The 20,641-nt window shown below is 40.2% G+C and overlaps 1 protein-coding gene across 1 annotated transcript in view; it reads left to right on the forward strand.

The window, feature by feature from the left end:
- The first annotated feature begins 15,152 nt into the window (after positions 1-15,152).
- The window catches only part of VWF (von Willebrand factor), a 115,082-nt gene continuing 109,593 nt past the window's right edge, over positions 15,153-20,641 (forward strand). Inside the window, exons 1-4 of the mRNA XM_075856019.1 lie at positions 15,153-15,240; positions 16,697-16,748; positions 17,417-17,584; positions 18,856-18,958. Coding sequence (XP_075712134.1) covers positions 16,697-16,748; positions 17,417-17,584; positions 18,856-18,958 — 323 coding nt within the window. The 5' untranslated portion in view covers positions 15,153-15,240. The remainder of the gene's footprint in view (positions 15,241-16,696; positions 16,749-17,416; positions 17,585-18,855; positions 18,959-20,641) is intronic.

Below are 20,641 nucleotides of genomic sequence, written 5' to 3' on the forward strand. Positions count from 1 at the left end.
ATATATGGAGAGGTTTCATGTAACTATCTAGTAATCACCAGTCACACCACAATTACCCAACTTTCCACAGATCCCGAATGGAAAATAAATCTGCAGAGCTACATATCTATCCTGCTTTCTTTTCTTTACTTTTCTAGTTATTCTGGCATTAAAGAACCAGGAGGCTCAGGATGAACATGAAGCATGCAGCAGCATCCTGCGTGCGCTATTGTATATGCAGAGATTGAATATTTGAATCATGTTAAATTGCATTACTGCTATATTCACTATACTTTAATAAAATACAAGAGAGTAGTCGGGGAATTCAGAGTTTGGCAGCGATGACGCAGCAGAGTCGAATAGGCGGTACAGAGGATGATCCAAGAGAGAGTAGTCAGGGACAAAACAGGTCGCAACAGTAAGTTATCAAGTTCTAGGGAAGACTCAGGAGAGACAAACCAGATAAGGGAAAATCACACTTGAGTTGGCCCTGAGGCTAGTGTGCTGGCGCTTCTGGGTGGTCAGACGGTCGTGGAATTCAATGTCGTGGCGGTCATCAGGGAGAGACAGTGCTGGAACGTGGCGGGTTAACTACATTACATCTTCCTATACCACGGCCAGTCTACATTTTACACATTATATACAGTATCAAGATATACAAGGGGAAAAATATTTCAAATATTTAGATTTACCCGCATGGCGATTAATGGCTTGGCCTTGGAAAATTCCCAATGGTCCACATTCCAGTTGGTCACATTAAGTCTGGTTGGCTTTTCCATACATTGTGTCAGGCTTTAAGGGTCTTTGGGCTTCTAAGAGCTAGTTCACACATAGTATATTGGCGCTGTTTTTGACGTGGAAACCGCGTCGGAAACAGTGCCAAAAAATGCCCGAAATAACCTCCCATTGATTTCATGGGGAGGCGGTTTTGTTTTTTCCCCGTGAAAAACATTAGCCGGAAAAAAAAGCAACATGCCCTTTCTTCAGGCGTTTCCAGCTCTGACCTCCCATTGACATCAATGGGAGGCAGAGTTCAAGTTTTCCGCGGCGGTTTTTGCCTGTGGCGGTCAAAAAAAAAAAGTTTCATGGTTCAGCATCTGCAGCTTCTATGAATCATAGTACATAGAAGCTGCAGAATCCCATTCTCAACTGAATCCGTCAGAGCCCCCAAAGTTGTCCATAGGCACATACTGCTATAGATACGGACACATATTTTAGAAAAACTGGTATATACTCTATTCTTTCTTATATGATATCTATCATCCACCATCCATTTGTTTGCTTTTGTATATTTGCTTGTATTGGCGGAGTTCCCAGAAGTAATTACGGTACATATTAAGTCACTTCTGATTTCCACAACCTTTAGGCTTGTACCTTTACTTGGCTGACGGATTCTGACTAAGATCTGTAATACTTACCTTTCTGAATATATTATTGTATTCTGATATAACCTCACAATAATATGAACTTATTAAGGGCCCCATAGCACAACTCAAATTGGGCCTCTCCTCCTGCTGAGAGCTCCGACAACAGTACTACTTTTTATTAATGTCCATCATAATTTTGTAACATATCTTTACAGGGGTTAAAGACCTGTTTTTTACATATAGATCTCCAAATCCCTAAAATAATAACATGCTGTCACAGTCATAGAGATAAATGATAAATCTCTGGCAGCCTGAAGCCACCACTAGGGGGAGCTCATTCAAGTTGGATTTATACGGAAAGAATTGAGCTCAATGGAGCTGTAAAAACCTCTGTACAGTGAGCTCCTCCTAGTGGTGACTGTAGGCAAATGCTATGACTGTGTCACAGGAAGGAGGAGGAGCAGTACATTGCTGGCCCCTCCCACCATTGGCCCCATAAGCAGTTAAGTGGTCTGCTTCTATGGTAGGTGGACCACTAACTAAATGACATCTCCATTCATGTGAAGCATCCTGCTCGTGAACTTAAATATTAAATAAAAACTCAGAGTTTAAATATCTCCTATTAAGACAAGGAAACCATCAGGAAGCTGCTGTTTATGGATCTGTACTTGTCTACAGTCAAGTAACTCTCTTCCCAAGCCACCTAACTGAAGACGAAGAGAAGAACATGCAAATAAATGGTGGCACAGTGCATTATAAATATGATATGCAATATGATCTCAAACTTTTTGTGACATACTTATAACTGTACCCACAGAGTAATAATATCTGCAAATTCCCCAGTGATCCCAGTTCTGTATTAGCCAGATAACATTAACCCGCAATATTGTAAGTGAGTTGTCATCCCATAGAGATAAAAGCCTTCTCCATCACTTATGTAAGACAATATTTTATAGACTAGAGGACTAGAACATGATAATAGTCTATTTGGATTTCAATTATTAAAGAGCATTAAATAAAAAAGTTTCATAATATGCTGTATGATCTTATTCGTATGGACAACCGAAATTGTCTCTTCAATTTCATTTCACTGGATTTGTCTACCTTTGTTTAATAACATTAAATCTATGCTGATGCCGAATCTCAAGAGTTATGGAGGCTGAGATCTAGGGTGCTGTTTGATGGGGTCTTCACATTGCAGAGATGTTTAAGATGTCCCCGTGGAACCAGGTAATCCCTGCAGATTGTTTTACTAAGGACTCATTCACATGACTGTCTCACATAGTACAACCACCGAGTTCTAGGGATCGGCCCCTAAACCTGCTGTGTATCCATATGTTTCCGATTTCATACAGAGACAGAGGGGGTATTTTTTTGTTTACGATTTCATACAGAGACAGAGGAAGTACTTTTTTTATCATATTCACCAGACACAATATTATAGAAGTAATCTGCCGTAGTAGCATTGCTACTAGGGAAGAATATCTCTGTAATACAATGCCATATGAACACACCATATGACGCCGTACGACTCAATGTCATGTGAATGAGGCCGTAATTTTTTTTTTACCTTTTGAGCAAGTAGAATGACACTATTTTCTTCAGGGTAAGCCTAGGGAATCCTGGTAACCATCTAGTTCCGTCCATGTCGGTCCCACAGGAACAGAGATAGCACCCAAAATCTTAGCTTCCTGGACCCATGGGAGTAGAGGGTAGTGGTAGATTGGGCGTTCGGCCATGTCAATGAGGCCTTACTGTCATCTTCTTGTCAACTTGAACTATTCTAGATATTCTCCTCTGATTTATTTCATTGACATGGCATTTTGACCCACAGAGCTGGCACTCACTGAATATTTTTTCAATGTGCACCGTAGTCTGTAAACTCTAGAGACTGTTGTGATGGAAGATCTGAGGAGATCGGCCGTTTCTGAGATAGTTGAACCACCATGTCTGGACCAAAAACCCTTCCATGGTTGAAGTCACTTAGGTCACTGCTAGATTTGGACCTCTTGACCATGTCTTCAGGTTTGAGTTGCTACCCCATTATTAGCTACTGAGATATTTGGGTTAACCAGTAGGTGTTTAGGAGGACCTAAGTAAGTGACCACTGAATTCTGTTTTAAAGGGGATGTCACGTCAGAGACAACCCCATTCATATTGCAGCAGCCAGGTCCGGTGGCCCTGGCATATAGACTGATTTTGCAGGGGAAAGCCTTTTCCAGCTAGACATTTACCCTGCAGCGGCCACTGCTGATGAAATGTAGTATTACATGGCTGCCATTCAGATAAATGGCCGTCCATGTAATACATGCACTGCTCGAGTCCAGCAGAAAAGAACAGGCCAATTCTAGCTTTTCTGCTGCCTGAGGTGAAAATTTAAATGGCGCCCCCCCAGATCTTGATTGACATCCCCCTGGCTGTTCTACATCACTAGCAGCCCGCTCCAACTCTTGCGGATGCGTCGTTGCCTTGTACTAACCAGGCATGCATGGTGCAGCGATGAAGTCGAGCAGAGTACACCTCGCTGCACGTTGCATGCCCAAGTAGTACAAGGCAATGGCGCATCCGAGAAAGTTGAAGGAGACTGGTAGTGATGTATGACAGCCAGGGGGTGTCAATCAAGAAAGGAAAGGTGGGTTTGGAGGCAGGATTGTGTGACTCTTCAGGGTAGCGGCAGCGCCCCATGACCCTTTAATGAGTAATTAGCATCTAGTGTGCGCCGGTTTAAAAGTTGATTTTTTAGATTTTGCTGCATCTGAAAAAAACATACATTTGGAAATATTGTCAGGTTATGTATTACTGCATGGTGGTAGTTCAAGGGGTTAAAAATACCAGACAGGTTCCCATTAAATATACAATGAAGTGAAAACAACTCCATCTGCCCTGCAATTTTGTTATTATAAATATATCCTATATAATTACAGCTCCAGAAACAAGCTCATACATATATACAGTACCAGAACCAAGCTCAATACATATATAGTACCAGAACAAAGCTCAATACATATATACAGCCCGAGAACCAAGCTCACTACATAAATACAACACCAAAACAAAGCTCAGTACATAAATACAGAACCAGAAGAAAGCTCAGTACATAAATACAGCACCAGAACAAAGCTCAGTACATAAATACAGCACCAGCACAAATACTGATCAATTTAGTGCAGCCCTTGTATAGGTTTGTACGACGTAAAACTACAGCTCCCAGCATGGCCCAAAACAATAGTAAGAATATGCTGGGAGTTGATGTTTCACAAAAAAAAAAAATAATACCACCCATTATCTCGCTGCAGATCATACAGTGACTACAGTACTGATTAGGGATTACGGGATAAACATTTACAATAAGTGACTCAGAGGTGATGTCTTCTCAGATTCTAGTTGTTCTTTTTCTCCTTTCTTCTCCTTCCGCTCCAGACCTCATGACGACTTCTCATGGCCACAGCCCATTTCTGCAGTTTGCTGCTCAGATTTCTTCATCGTCTCACTTTTCAAACATTGCTGCACCTATAAACGAAGATAAAATTCTCATGGTGCCACACGCTACGACACTAAATATAATAGCGCCATACACTGCACCTCTAATTATAATAGCGCCATACACCATGTCCCTGATTATAACAGCACCATACACTGTCTCCCTGATTATAATAACACCATACACTGTGTCTGATTATAATAGACATTGCCCCCCATAGAGCCCACTGTAGATATTGGCCCTTTTAGAGCCCCCTGCAGACAGTGCCCCTCATAGAGCACCCTGTAGATAGTGCCTCACATAGAGCCACCTGTACACAGTGCCCCACATAGAGTCCCTTGTAGACAGTGTCCTACATAAAGCCCACTGTAGACAGTGCCCCACATACATAGTGCCCCCCATAGGGCCTCCTTCAGATACTACCCCCATAGAGCCCCCAGTAGATAGTGCCCCCATAGATCCCCTGTAGATAGTGCCCACATAGAGACATCTGTAGATAGTGCCCCCCCATAGAGTTCCCTGTAGATGGTGCCCTACATAGATCCCCTGTAGATAGTGGCCCCAATAGATCCCCCTGTAGATAGAAACCCTTGTAGATAGTGCCCCACATATAACCCCCTGTAAATAGTGCCCGAGCTATAGCCCCTGTATAGTGCCCCACATCTAGCCCCCTGTAGATAGTGCCCCACATCTAGCCCCCTGTAGATAGTGCCCCACATATAGCCCCCTGTAGATAGTGCCATACATATAGCCCCCCTGTAGGTTGTGCCCCACATATAGCCCCCTTGTAGAGGGAGCCCCACACATAGCCAGTGACACTTTTAACAGAAAAAAACACAAAACTTTACAAACTCACCCGATAACGTTCCCACGCTGTCTTCTGACAATGCAGGCCTGCTCTCTTCTGAGCAGGTCTGCTGGGGCTGAACGTCAATCAGCACCAGCAATGACGCAATCAGCGCCGTTCAAAGACGCAAGCGACGCAATTACGTCATCGCGCCGCTTTCGTCGTTGAAAGGTGCTGATTGGCAGGGTGCCTTCCCGTTCAACGCTGCTTGCGTCATTGAAAGGCACTGAATGACAGGTGTCATTCAGCTCTTATGCATGTAATTGTATGTGCGTCCTACAGACCCAGGCACAATTATAGTGCAGGAGGGGGTGTCGGCGGGCGGTTTCCGTGGCGTCGCCACCCATTCAGAAAGGCAGCAGGCCGCCGACTGAGGCGAGATCCTCATCTCGCCTTATCGACAGTGCGGCCCTGGAAAGGAAGCCACCCTTACAGAGTTGCTCTCCCTTCTGGTTCATAGAGGGGGTTCTGAGCGAAGAACCCCCCTCTATGACTTAATAAGGCATATGGACAGGGGTTGTCTTCATGAGACAGTCCCTTTAAGATGATACTGTTCCTTGAAGGTTTGAATTTTAAAGTCCTGACAATTTGTGGAATATTTTGTACTGCAAATTCCCCAGTGAGCAGAAAACATTTCCATTTTCTAATTGTTCAGACGTTCTCATCGTAGTGTAAAAGCCAGAGAGCATTTCCCCATATTATTGTGAGCCGTAATCACACGGAGATGAAAGCTTATCTTCATTATTAATGTAAGACACAATAGGGCGCTAATTACATTGCGTTCGATTTATTGAGAAGACTGAGGCCAGCAGTACATGCTGCAATTTTTGGGAAGATCAGAGGAAAAATCAATGCTCAATAGTAAATGAGAAGTTACCACTGCCAGATTAAGTATATACTAAATTAGTAAATATATTACATTAATTATCTAGTACTAATTTACTTAGTTACACCTGTATTATACTACAGAACTGTATTTACAATTCTACAGGCTTCAGAGCTGAAATCTCCCAGCATTCCTTTGGTGACTAAAAAGGGTTTTCCGAGTTCATGAAAAACACGGGATAGATGAGGCCAGTGATTGACTGCAGTGATCACGTGGGTATATGGGCATGCCATTGATGCAGGCATGTCAGCTGTGGTGAGGCTGGCCATATTTTTAATGAACTTGAAAAACAAGTTTAATTTCTCCATCTCCATAGAGCTTATGCTGGTGAGTTGCATTCTGGGATTTGTTGTCTTTCTATCAGACACTGTGCAGTAATATGATGTAAGAAAATCGAACTGCTTCCCAGCTTTATAATTGTTCAGCTAAGATGTTAGGGGTGTGTCTAACGACAAGTTTGTCAATTGTTTACAGTAACAACCGGCAGAATTATGAATGCAGCTCTGGATTATAATGTAGACTGTACTCACAAGCATAATATGCTTCAGAGTGGGAGTTGCAGTGTCGCACTGCAGGTCCTTGGGGTCACCAGAGGAATTCATTCTGAGGGCCCACCCATTTATACAGAACATATGCACATCCACTATAATTGCATTGAAATCTGTGTTGAACACATAGTAGATATCATCAATAAAGATTTGTAAATCAATAGACCCTAGCAATAAGTTAATGGCTCAAGATATTGTTACCTTCTGCTGGACCATTGGTTCTTATTATTGTTTCACATCCTGGGTCCACTGGAGGATGCTCTGGTACTCTGGTGGGCCAGTCTGACCCTGTTTTTTTTTGTATATTTAGTGTCAAAAACTAGAACCTTGGCACTAAATACACAACTGATACAATGAACTCCAGGATGAAAGCCAAACTAGATACAATCTGTATCTAAAGAGTTAAAAGGTTTGTCCAGGATTAGAAAAACATGTCTGCTTTCTTCCAAAAACTGTGCCACGTCTGGTATTGCAGTACAGCTCCATTAAAGTGAATGGGTTTTGGCAGCAATACCACATACAACCTGTGGACAGGTGTGGTACTATTTTTGGAGATTATCAGCCATGTTTTTTCTATTCATGGACAACCCCTTTAAATAGTCAAAAGGCGAACGTAAACCTCTAAAGGATAATTTCACTCAAATTATGGGTTCTGTTTTTGAAGCTAAATATAAGATAAGTATGCACAATAGACACGAGGTCAAACACTAAAGGAGTGACAGTCACAGGAAAAAAGCCAGCACATATTTACCAATTTGCGCAAATTTTTCTGAAAGTAGTCCTTTTATATAAATATATAGAGAGAGACAGACCTTGATCATGAGGACTGTATGACAATACACACATAAAGTAGAGTACAAGCCTCATAATTAAGTAATTTGTGACACTGTCATCAGGAACAGGTGGTCTCAGATAAAACGCAGACATGCGGAGGGCATAAATAATACGGTATGAACATACAGGATATTAGATGAATTAGATGAAAGCAAGACTGCCAAATGATCTAATGTGTTTGGGTGTCTCCCGACTTTCACCCGATGGCAGATGATGGGGGATAGAAGGATCGGCCATATTGGTCTCACGGGAGCAAAACCACTGCCAGAGGTGTCTGGCAGCGGCTTATATCCCTCCCCCCAAAGGGGCCGAGCCGAGTCGAGCGTGCATGTTTGTGGGGGAAGTCAGGAGAAATAGCTGTCGGCTATAGAAACTTGTTTGAACCACAGCGATGGCCAACTTGAGATTGTTCTATCTCCCAAGTATTATTGGGTGCCAAAAATCCAGAGTCTTATGCAAAGGCATAGAGGCAGTTCAAGTAGCTATGCGTCCCATGAGAAGAGGGTTTCGACTCAGGTCAACAAGTGAGGAGGAAACAGCCACAAATAATAGGCAGGATGTGAGGGTGTAACAAGCTATGGATCCTCTTTTCCAGCACCAGCAGAGGATCCAATATTGGGTTTTGCTGTGGGACCCCCTGTGCTTTACTACATCATTGGCATCATATTAAAAAAGAAATGTATGGTAGGAACTTGGAAAACAGTGTGTCCTGGTGGGCTTTGAGGTATGAGGCAGGAGCTACAATATAATCAATGCCCTGGGCCCACCGTAGATTCATTGTACCATTGCTAACACAACACAAAACCTTGCCATAGATGTTGTAGTTACAATCACTGATAACACGGAATAAGCTTGTGAGTCATGGACACTTCCTCCGAAATGTGACTTATTTCCTGAGAGATCTCTTCAAAGAGAAGTACAAAGTTAAGATGGGGGCTGCTGGGAATTTGTGTCTACATGTGAACCATCTTTCATCTACTGTTTTTTATAACCACAAAGAAGCTCATTCTACAGAGCAAAGGCAACATCTGAAGTGCCTGCAGGAAATATGGCGATAACAAGTCCCTCGTTGAAATTTTATGTAACAAAAACATTAGACGAAGGTGGAGTCAATGACTTGTCGCCAAGAGAAATGTCCATTTAAGTCTGATGCCATCCGAAGAATGTCTCCTGGTGTATTCACAGATGAAATTCTACTGGATTGAATTTTGATGTTTTGAAGCTACCCTTAGTAGTGAAAAAAGTAGACCCTCTTTTCTAATGCCCAACACACCTTTAAGGCATATACACAGAAGACAGCTTTTGGTCTTGGTTATTGATAAAGAAGGGGTGAATGATTGCCAGACACCACTGGAACCACTCATCTCTCAAAAGACCAAAAAAGAATTATCCAAAAATAGTGAACTCGGTTGACCATGGTTGATCTTCTTTTGCTCGAGAATGGATAGTCATGCCTGTTTCCCTTGAGAATGGGTCTACTAGCGCTAGTTATGGCAAAATATACCAAGAATGGTGGAAGATGCCATCTACAGTGAAGGAAATAAGTATTTGATCCCTTGCTGATTTTGTAAGTTTGCCCACTGTCAAAGACATGAACAGTCTAGAATTTTTAGGCTAGGTTAATTTTACCAGTGAGAGATAGATTATATAAAAAAAAGAAGAAAATCACATAGTCAAAATTATATATATTTATTTGCATTGTGCACAGAGAAATAAGTATTTGATCCCCTACCAACCATTAAGAGTTCAGCCTCCTCCAGACCAGTTACACGCTCCAAATCAACTTGGTGCCTGCATTAAAGACAGCTCTTACATGGTCACCTGTATAAAAGACTCCTGTCCACAGACTCAATGAATCAGTCTGACTCTAACCTCTACAACATGGGCAAGACCAAAGAGCTTTCTAAGGATGTCAGGGACAAGATCATAGACCTGCACAAGGCTGGAATGGGCTACAAAACCATAAGTAAGACGCTGGGTCAGAAGGAGACGACTGTTGGTGCAATAGTAAGAAAATGGAAGACATACAAAATAACTGTCAATCGACATCGATCTGGGGCTCCATGCAAAATCTCACCTCGTGGGGTATCCTTGATCCTGAGGAAGGTGAGAGCTCAGCCGAAAACTACACGGGGGGAACTTGTTAATGATCTCACGGCAGCTGGGACCACAGTCACCAAGAAAACCATTGGTAACACATTACGCCGTAATGGATTAAAATCCTGCAGTGCCCGCAAGGTCCCCCTGCTCAAGAAGGCACATGTAAAGGCCCGTCTGAAGTTTGCAAATTAACATCTGGATAATTCTGAGAGTGATTGGGAGAAGGTGCTGTGGTCAGATGAGACTAAAATGGAGCTCTTTAGCATTAACTCAACTCGCCGTGTTTGGAGGAAGAGAAATGCTGCCTATGACCCAAAGAACACCATCCCCACTGTCAAGCATGGAGGTGGAAACATTATGTTTTGGGGGTGTTTCTCTGCTAAGGGCACAGGACTACTTCACCGCATCAATGGGAGAATGGATGGAGCCATGTACCGTCAAATCCTGAGTGACAACCTCCTTCCCTCCACCAGGACATTAAAAATGGCTCGTGGCTGGGTCTTCCAGCACTACAATGACCCGAAACATACAGCCAAGGCAACAAAGGAGTGGCTCAAAAAGAAGCACATTAAGGTCATGGAGTGGCCTAGCCAGTCTCCAGACCTTAATCCCATTGAAAACTTATAGAGGGAGCTGAAGATCCGAGTTGCCAAGCGACAGCCTCGAAATCTTAATGATTTACAGATGATCTGCAAAGAGGAGTGGGCCAAAATGCCATCTAACATGTGTGCAAACCTCATCATCAACTACAAAACACGTCTGACTGCTGTGCTTGCCAACAAGGGTTTTGCCACCAAGTATTAAGTCTTGTTTGCCAAAGGGATCAAATACTTATTTCTCTGTGTACAATGCAAATAAATATATATAATTTTGACAATGTGATTTTCTGTTTTTTTTTAAAAATATAATCTATTTCTCACTGGTAAAATTAACCTAGCCTAAAAATTCTAGACTGTTCATGTCTTTCATAGTGGGCAAACTTACAAAATCAGCAAGGGATCAAATATTAATTTCCTTCACTGTATGTGTAGATTTATAGCATTGTGATAATCATGAGGACCCTGTAAAGGAAGTCAAACTGAGGAAATAGTCACATATAAACCAAAGGAGTAAAAGTAGGGGAAGTCAAAGGAAGGCATAGAAATCCAGAGGTGGGACAAAATAATACACTAGACTGTCTTTCCGGGACAAAGCAGACATAGAATGCGGCACCCTATGCTGGTTTATTGAGATAGGAACTTTTTGACCAACTAGTCTGTTGGTTATGGTGATTGCTCCTGCTTTTTTTTCCCTGTGACCAAACTCTATGTCCTTCCATGTCATTTAGATCTAGAACTAAGGGTAGCCAGCAGTGGCATACATAGAAGACAGGGGGACACATAGCAAAGATCAAACAGGGTCCCTAATAGCCACTTCCTTTATGTGACCCCAATTCCCTACCTTCTTATTTGCTAGCAATGCAGTTACCTTGAGAGGGGAGTCCTTCTCAGGTTCCCACCACCTATAAGTAGGAAATGGTGTTGGGCCCCGTTTCCCCACTGCTGCCTCTATAGTACTATAGTACATATGCTCTTGGTAGTCAGCCATACTTTGTGTCCATAGTTCATAAAAAGACTTTGTTTGTGTCTACCCATAGATCGTGTAAAACAAATCCGAAATTCTGTACGAGGGACTAGTTATAATTTTTTTTAAGTTTATACCCAGGTCAACTCTTAAAGCATTTGGTCCATTAGATAATTTGTTGCGGCAATGGGTCAATTTTGGTAGTATGGAAAATTAGTAAGAATTTTGGAAGACAGACAGATGTCTACTCAGTCATAGGTGTCAGTGATATATCTGCTGTGTATGGCCTTGAGAGATTTTTTTCTTTCTTTTCTGAGAGCTTAACCCACTGAAGACATCTGAAGAGTATGCTGGTCATAGGAGCAGGCAGGTACTGCTAATGATCCGGAGTAGAGCAACGGCTATAGAACACATCCGCAGCCCCGCTCTAATGGTGGGGATCCAAGAAACCTCTTATTTTTAGAGAGAGTGGATGGGCACACTAATCAGTGCCCATACATCTTATAGGCAGACAGCCGTGGGTAGCCATATTGCCGGTTGTTTTTAGGTTGTTTTTAGGTCACACTTTAAGTCCAAAGACACCAAATACTATAGACATGTTTGGTATACCCACAAATGTACAAACCTCTGGCATAAATTTATATCATCATTTATGACAGTCGGTGTACAACATAAAAATAATTACAAAAACTGTGGCAGAATTGCCATTTTCTGAATTTTTTCCCCAAACAAAATGTATATGTAATAAAAAATTACACCTAAACAAATAACAACTTTTCCCACAAAAAAAAACAAAGCTACCTCTACATCTACCTAAAAATAAAAAAGTTTCGACCACTGGAATGCAATCAGCCAAAATAGAATAAAAATTAATGTTCAGGGCCAATATTGGCCTGGTCCTCAAGGGGTTGTCTGGATTAGAAAACTAATTTCTAAAACCTTAGCAGGGAATTCTGAGTTAATTCTAAGTTAATAGAGGACAGACCCTTATTCAGAAGCTCTTTCAATTATCCTGAGAAGAAAATGGCTGCAATAAAAGCACCTCTCGCTGTAGAAGGTCCAGCATGCCCATACATTAATCGGACAGTCCATTGATCTCAATGGGAACAATGCAATACTTTTTTTGCCCCGTGGGGGAGCTGCAGGGGAATTGAACACTTGCTAACACAACCTATTACTTCCCTGAGGAGTCAAAAAAAAATAACAAAATGGTTGTCTCTATGTATAAAGAATAGAGCATTGGTTAATACAGCACATGATATCCTCAGTACATTGTGAATGAGTATTTCTTAATTTTTAAAAACTTTATCTGATCATTGGATTATTTTCAGATCCTCTATCTGAATGGAGCACATGATACAAAGTTCACAAGAGGCCAGACAGCACTGCATGCAATATATCCACCTCCCAGGATAATTGCATTTGGACTGTTTTTCTTCTGGAACACTTTCTTCCAAATAATTAAATCTCTTAGGATCTTAAGATCTTGGTTTGCAATTTGGAAGTAAATGGACAAGGAAAGTCAGTAATAGAGTTAGCAATGTCTATGATCTCTATCTGAGGTGGCTGTTGTGGCTGTTATGTATAATGCATAAAGCGTTGTATACTAGATACAGATTTTAGAAGTAAGTCCATGGAGACGACACAACTTGCTAGACATTTTTCAGTAATTCCTTTAACATATCCACTTAAATTCTCTGAGGTGGCAAGGGGGTTTGAGCACCCCCTGAACTACGGATCGGTCGCAACTGTGACCACTGTGCCCTTTATATTTACCCCACTGAGACTTTTTAAAGTTGTAAATCTATCTATCTATCTATCTATCTATCTATCTATCTATCTATCTATCTATCTATCTATCTATCTATCTATCTATCTATCTATCTATCTATCTATCTATCTATCTATCTATCGGTGACAGCACACTGTGAATACTAATGCCACCTAAGCCACTAAATATATATATAGAGTGCAAGATCAAAAGATGGAGGCAGTCACCAACCCAACATATATGAATCGCATAAACAACACAAAAGTTTGAACAGCACATTCCAACAAAATGAAACAAAACATGTATACAGGTGCAAGAACTGCTAAATCTACTTACAATAGGGAGGTTCTTAGCGCAAATTGTGTGAGCCCATCTGCCACGACAAGGCGACCTCTATGAGGGGCGAACCCACCTGCATCCATCCTTCCATCCATCCATCTGGATTGAGACATGTCTGATCCTTTGTGTGCAATTCGGAGATAAGCTGCTGCCAGAGGGGTCTTAAATGGTAGCTTAAATGATCGTTGTGGGTCCGACACCCAGACCCCGCATCAATCAGCTGCACCGATTAGCTTCTCCGGCTGCCTCCGAGCATCGGATGTCTTTAAGGGTATGCAGTAGTGGGAGCCGGAAGCAGATGACTCTGACCACTGCATAGCGGCCATTTTGCAGAGCTGCAGTACTGCAGCTCGGCTGGTATTCCGTGACCGGAGCCATCTGCTTCCGGCATGGATGTCAGGTGCCCGGAGACAGCCAGAGCAGCTAATCGGTGCGAGGTCCGGGTGTCGGACCCCCCGCCAATCATATACTGATGACTTATTCTGTGGATAGGTCATCAGTTGTGCCGTCATGGACAACCCTTTTAAGATCCTTTTACTTGGACCAGTTATAAGGACAAACGAGCGAACGCTCGTTCATCGACTGATAGTATAGTTTATGCAGTGTGAAATAATATCGTTGTCGGCAGCACATCTCCCTATTTAAAAAACAGGGAGACGTGCTGCCGACATGATAGAAATGTATGGGGACGAGTAATCGTAGTAACGGCCGCTCGTCCCCATATATTGCTCCTTGTTAAATACACATATAGAGCCAAGGATACATTTTTATGGGGGAGTCGGGAAAGATGGCTGTACATATTCTGAACACACCAGAGGGATAGCAAAAGATGAAAATCTAGTAATAAAGAATTTCTATTGGTACGTTGGATGTATCCAGGACTGCTATGGGGCAAGTGGTAAGCCAGCATAACATAATGATGTGTTTTTTCAAAAACATTTCTTTTTAATAAAGTTTCTTTTTATTATTTTTTTTAATTTTATCAATATTAAGGTAGCAAAAAAATCTGTATCTTGGCTCATAAAATATATTATACAGTTTAATATAATCCACTTTTGCAATCCAAAAACACAAGCCATAACATATTTAAGATCAATATTTTTTATTTTATTTTTAAAAGTTCAAAACTTTGTCTTGTCAAAGTCGCCATATAATTATTTTTTTTGTTGGCTCATCAATATTACCAGTGAGTTCTCCCATAAATCCTTTCAAAGTTTAATCAGTCATGAACTTTTTGTGGTATTTTTTTAAAGTTGTTTCCTTCCATTGTTCTCGTCTGGTAATTAAGCCAACTGATTTTTCTGATAGGAGTTTTACACCATTGTGTCTAGATGCAGACGGATGTAACACTCACCATTTATCTTTCCTTTTAATGAACAAAAGTTCCTGCCTGAAGTATACATAAGATCTCAAACTTCTAGGTGACTCTACTTTTGTCGAGCGGTGAAGGTGTACGGGAGAAATGGCCTGCTAAACGTTGGGACTACTAACTTGTTTGGGATTTTGTCGTCTCAAACACACTAAGGTAAGTAAGATATTTCAGTTGGGGACTTGTCTGTCATAAAATGTCAAATAAATTATTCCCGCAGAGTATTTGTAGGATGTTCTCTTAAATTCTTAGAATTTTTGTAATGGTAAAATTTTATATTGTTATGTACATAACATTCAATTGACCTTTAAAAGATTTCAAAATGTAATTAACTTTTTTGTGCACCTATATATGACACCATAAGGAGAATATCTAGGCAATAATTATAATTTTTTTTTAAATCACTTTAATTTCTTTGTCATTCACTGATTTTATATATATATATATATATATATATATATATATATATATATATATTTTTTTTTTTTTTTTTTTTTTTAAATTTCTTTTTTCAGTAAAATTGTATACTTCTTTCAATAACCTTCAGCTTTTGCCCTATCTGTGCTACAAATGCCAAATATATTGATTTATAAGAACTTGAATTAAAATCAGTAAATGGCAAAAAGGAGTTCAAGAATTGATTTACATTTTTTTTAAAAAATAAAATATTTGCACTTAATATGTAATTGACCATTTGATGATTTGTAATGCATATTTTATTGTGCGCTTATACTGTATATGACAGGGAAAAGGAACCCTGACAACACTACAGGGAGGATATCTATATAATAATAATAATAATAATAATAATAATAATAATAATAATAATATACTAAATATATATATTTAAAGGCTTTTTGGCATTTACTGATTTATTAATTTATTATAATTTTTTTATTATTATTATTTTCTTAAATACATTGTTATACAATAACCTTCCACTTTTACCATATCGGTGTTATGGATTGAATTTAAATCAGTAAACGACAAAAAGAAGTTATATTGAAAAAAATATTTATTGTATAGCTATACACCATGTAGTATATGAATATGGGTGCCCAAAAATGTACTTTCAATTCTAAAATAACTTAAATAATCCTAGAAAAAGCTGCATGATGTTTAAATATTTGCCACGGCTTTATTTAAAATAGATTATTTTGAAGAAGTACATTCTGATAAAAATACGATTAAAGGGTTCTTGAGTTCAGGTTTCTTACCGTGGTTTACAAAGTGTTTTTTTTTTTATGAATAAATGTTTACTGTAATAAAGTAAAGAAAAAAATCCAAAAGAAATGCAAAAAAGAATAGCAGCAAAATCACAATTTTTTTCCTAACCCTTTTATTGTTTCTTATACACAATTTTAATTTTACGGATTTTTATGACTATATTGGATGTTTTTCTATGTTGCTTTTGTGACTTTTTTTGTGTGGTTCCTATAGCACTCCCCCCCCCCCATGGTATATATATATATGTGTGTTTTTTTCCCTATTACTGTCCAGCACTGTGGAATATATTGGCACCATATAATAATAATAATAATAATAATAATAATAATAATAATAATAATAATAATAATAATAATAGTAATAAAAACATTTATATTTTTAACAGATGCCTCGTCTGCCATTGATCGTTTTGTTGTTGGTCTGCATGATTCTGCCAGGTATGCTAATTGTTTATTATATAAAAAAACTGGAAACATTTTTTGAATTTATTTTGTGCATACTACATTTCTAGCTTTTGTAAAAAAAAATACAAGAGACCTGCAAAAGTTAGGCTAAGGGTCTGTTCACATCAGCGTTGGCTTTTCCGTTGAGGGGTTTCGTCGGAGGTTTCCGTCGGGTGAACTCCTCAACGGAAAGTCAAATGGAATCCTTAGCTTCCGTTTGCATCGCCATTGATATCAATGGTGACGGAAACATTGCTAATGGTTTCCGTTTGTCACCATTCCGGCAGGTTTCCATTTATTCGACGGAATCAATAGCACAGTCGACTGGAAAAAAAATCAAATCACATTAAATAATGCAAAATGACCATTCACTATGTATATGAAGTACTAAAAAGTATAATCTAAAATATTAACACACGCACACGCACACACACGCACACGCACATGCACACACACACACACACACACACACACACACAAATTACTTTTGTCTATGACTATAAAAAAGCAAGAATAACAATACCGTACTGTTCTTTTATAATAATGTAGCTGCAACTTTTTATAGCGCTCTCACCCAGTTGAAGATACAATATGTACATTTTAAGTTATAATTGTATCATTTCTGTTTTTTATTGTATATATATCTATTTATATATATATAGGAACAGCTCTGGATGTATTTGGTAAACCGGACTGGTCCCTGTTGTCAAGATGCAGTCTTTTTGGAAAAAATCACGTTCGATCATTTGATGGAGCATTCTATGATTTTGTTGGGGACTGCAGTTACGTGTTGGCTGGGGACTGTCACAAGCATTCATTTTCACTACTAGGTGAGTATGTACTCATTCATCTTATTATACATCTTCATAATGATGGATAACCACATAGGAAAGGCTGGTTTATAGGCATGGCAAAAGGGGACAAATGTTCAGGGACTTCCACCACACAGGAGGGGATTATGCAGTTTTGGGTTGGAGCTCCGTTCTATAGGACTGCTCTTATACATACAGTATTAGATTAATGTCAGATCTTACTGACATGTAGCAGATCCTGCTACTATTATCAAGTCCAGTCACTGGCAAGGGGACCTCTAACAGTTTTTGCCGAGGGCCTTTCACCAACCTTTATCTCGCCCAGAGAATAGGCAGATGTTGATTTTGCCACAATAGCATCATAAGCTGGTCCAACTATTATACTATGTGAAGTCTGTTTTGTCATGAATGATTTTGGCTATTTTAGAAAAAGCTAATTTTGCCCCAGGACACATACTTGAAAGGTACATGGGCAACTTTCTATCTGTATTCAAATCTCAACACATAACACATGTGACACGCGTTTCGATCTAGATTACCAGCTCTTAAAGTTATTTTTCCATATAAAAAGCGTCTTGAAGATGTTCTCTATAAAGTGATTCAGCGGGTGCTCCCATTCAGGGTTGTATGCTAATTATGGTGTCCCCCGGCCTGGTTGGCCAAGAGACATCACATGGTTTCAGCCACAGCACTCGTGTGCTGAAGAGTCCAAATGGTGCCCCGTATCCAATAATGCCTGGAGGTCCAGTTATTGTGCCCCGATTAATTAAATGATATAGAGCTAGTAGCAGACTACTCACAGGTAGTGATTAAAGGGAACCTGTCATGTCAATCATGCTGTCCAATCTACAGGAGGCATGTTATAGAGCTGGAGGAGCAGAGCAGCTTGATATAAGGTTTTGTGAGAAAAGATTCAGTCTATCATGCTCATTCCGGTGCTTAGGAGTCCAGTGGGCGGTCCTAATCAGTGACAACCTTCCCTGTATTAGTGTGCATAAAGAGATAGCTGTCAATCACCAAGTAGGACCGCCCACTGGAATGAGCAGGAATTTAAATAAATGAAATACAAGTTATACTGAATATTTTCCTACAAAATTATAAATCAATCTGCTCAGCTCCTCCTGCTCCACAACCTGCTACCTTTACATTGAACAGTGTGTTCAACGTGACAGGTTCCCTTTAAGAGCTGGTAATCGGCGTGTAATTACACATGTCTGTGTAATGACTGCATGTATGATGAGGTTATGTATATACTGTATGGATGATGATGGTATGTAATATCTTTTCAGTGGACTACAGAAATGGTAAAAAGAATAGTGTATCAATGTATCTGGGAGAATATTATGACCTTCATATCTTTATGGATGGGACAGCAACGGAAGGAGAGAAAAGGTAAGAAAAAGGATAAAACAACGACAATAAATGACCCGATAGGTCTATAAATATAGCAGTGGCCATATATGTGAGAATTGATATCACTATAGTTGACCAGAACATTCTCAGACTCAATTTGTTAATTACTGGACCTGGACTAGAACAGAGAAGACCTTCTATTATGGAAGACCTATTGGGACATTAGAGTGAAACGGGAATGGCCAAACATGGAAATGTCACTTTCCCAAACAAATTATATTTTGGGAACTACACCCAGTTTTTCTATGGTTGACCTTGAAATTCCACATGTACAGTAATGTCACCTCCTCTTATATTTTTTAGTTAGAACTAGATATTGGTTAAAGTGGTTGTCCAGTTTAGGAAACCCATTTTCATATACCCTATTATTAATAAAGTTAACAGAGTAGAGTCCTCTGTTCAGGGTCCTAATCTCTTGGCCAGACTGGAGAATGGTTACAAAGAACGACTCTCTCTTACCCTGTATTACACAGACAACCCATTGACTTGTATGGACACTGTGTTAAATGGGTTATCAGGGGACCAAAAATTGCATTGCATTAATATTTTTATGTAAAAAGAAGTCACTTACTAATGTACTTTAATTTAAAATTTGGTACTAAATCGTGCCGTATGAGCTGATCCTCTGCTCGGGACTCCAGTACTGCTGCCGACGTCACTGTCCATATATGGTCAGTGACTTCAGGGGTTTCCTATCGCTGGAGTTCCCGAGCAGAGCATCAGCTGATGCTATGGGGCTCCAGCACTGCTGCGGACGTCACTGTCCATATATGGACAGTGACGTTTGGAGTCCCCGGGCAGAGCGCCAGCTGATGCTCTGCTCGGGAACTCCAGAGATAGGAAACCCCTGAAAGTCACTGACCAAATGTCGGGAGGAGTGCTGGAGTCCCGAGCAAAGCGCTAGCTCGGGGACTCCAGCAATAAGCAATGTGCCAGTCCCTTGCGGTCATGCCATTGATAACACGCCGACACAAACAGCACAGGAAGTGTTGGGGCATCATCAATATTCGAAAAGCTACAGGACTTCCGGGAACAATTCACCGAGTTTGAACGGCACGCTTTAGTACCGAATTTTAAATTAAAGTACATTAGTAAGTGACTTCTTTTTACATAAAAATATGAATGCAAAGCAATTTTTGGTCCCTGGATAACCACTTTAATTATTTCCCCCGTGGTGGCGCTGCAGGGAAATATATGATTTACTGCCAGGTTTTCCTACAGATTACAGCTGATCGCTGGATTTTCCAGCAGAAGGACACTTTGTGATCAGCTTATTGTGAGGGGACCTTCTAACAAGCAGGGATTATCCAAAGCGGAGAACCTGTTTACGTTTTAGGGTTTGTTTTTGTGTTAAAGACATTTGACGTATAACTGATACACTGTGTTATAACTAGTGCAGGGCATGAGGGGGCGGAGCATGACACAGGGATTCTCTGATTGGTGTTCTTTGAATTGTGTCATGCACCACCCCCTCAGCCCCTAGTCTACACTATACATAATACAATGTAGCAGTTTTGCAGAGTATTCCATAACTCCTGAACCCACTCCTTTATTGATAACATTTCGTATCAATGGTGGTTTAGATGTTTAAATATATTGGAATTCTATCCAGTCTGTAACAGAATTTCGGAGCATCTTCACACGGCGCTCAAAAAAAAAAGA

This window comes from Rhinoderma darwinii, chromosome 3 (assembly GCF_050947455.1).
Source record: "Rhinoderma darwinii isolate aRhiDar2 chromosome 3, aRhiDar2.hap1, whole genome shotgun sequence".
NCBI classification, from domain to species: domain Eukaryota; kingdom Metazoa; phylum Chordata; class Amphibia; order Anura; family Rhinodermatidae; genus Rhinoderma; species Rhinoderma darwinii.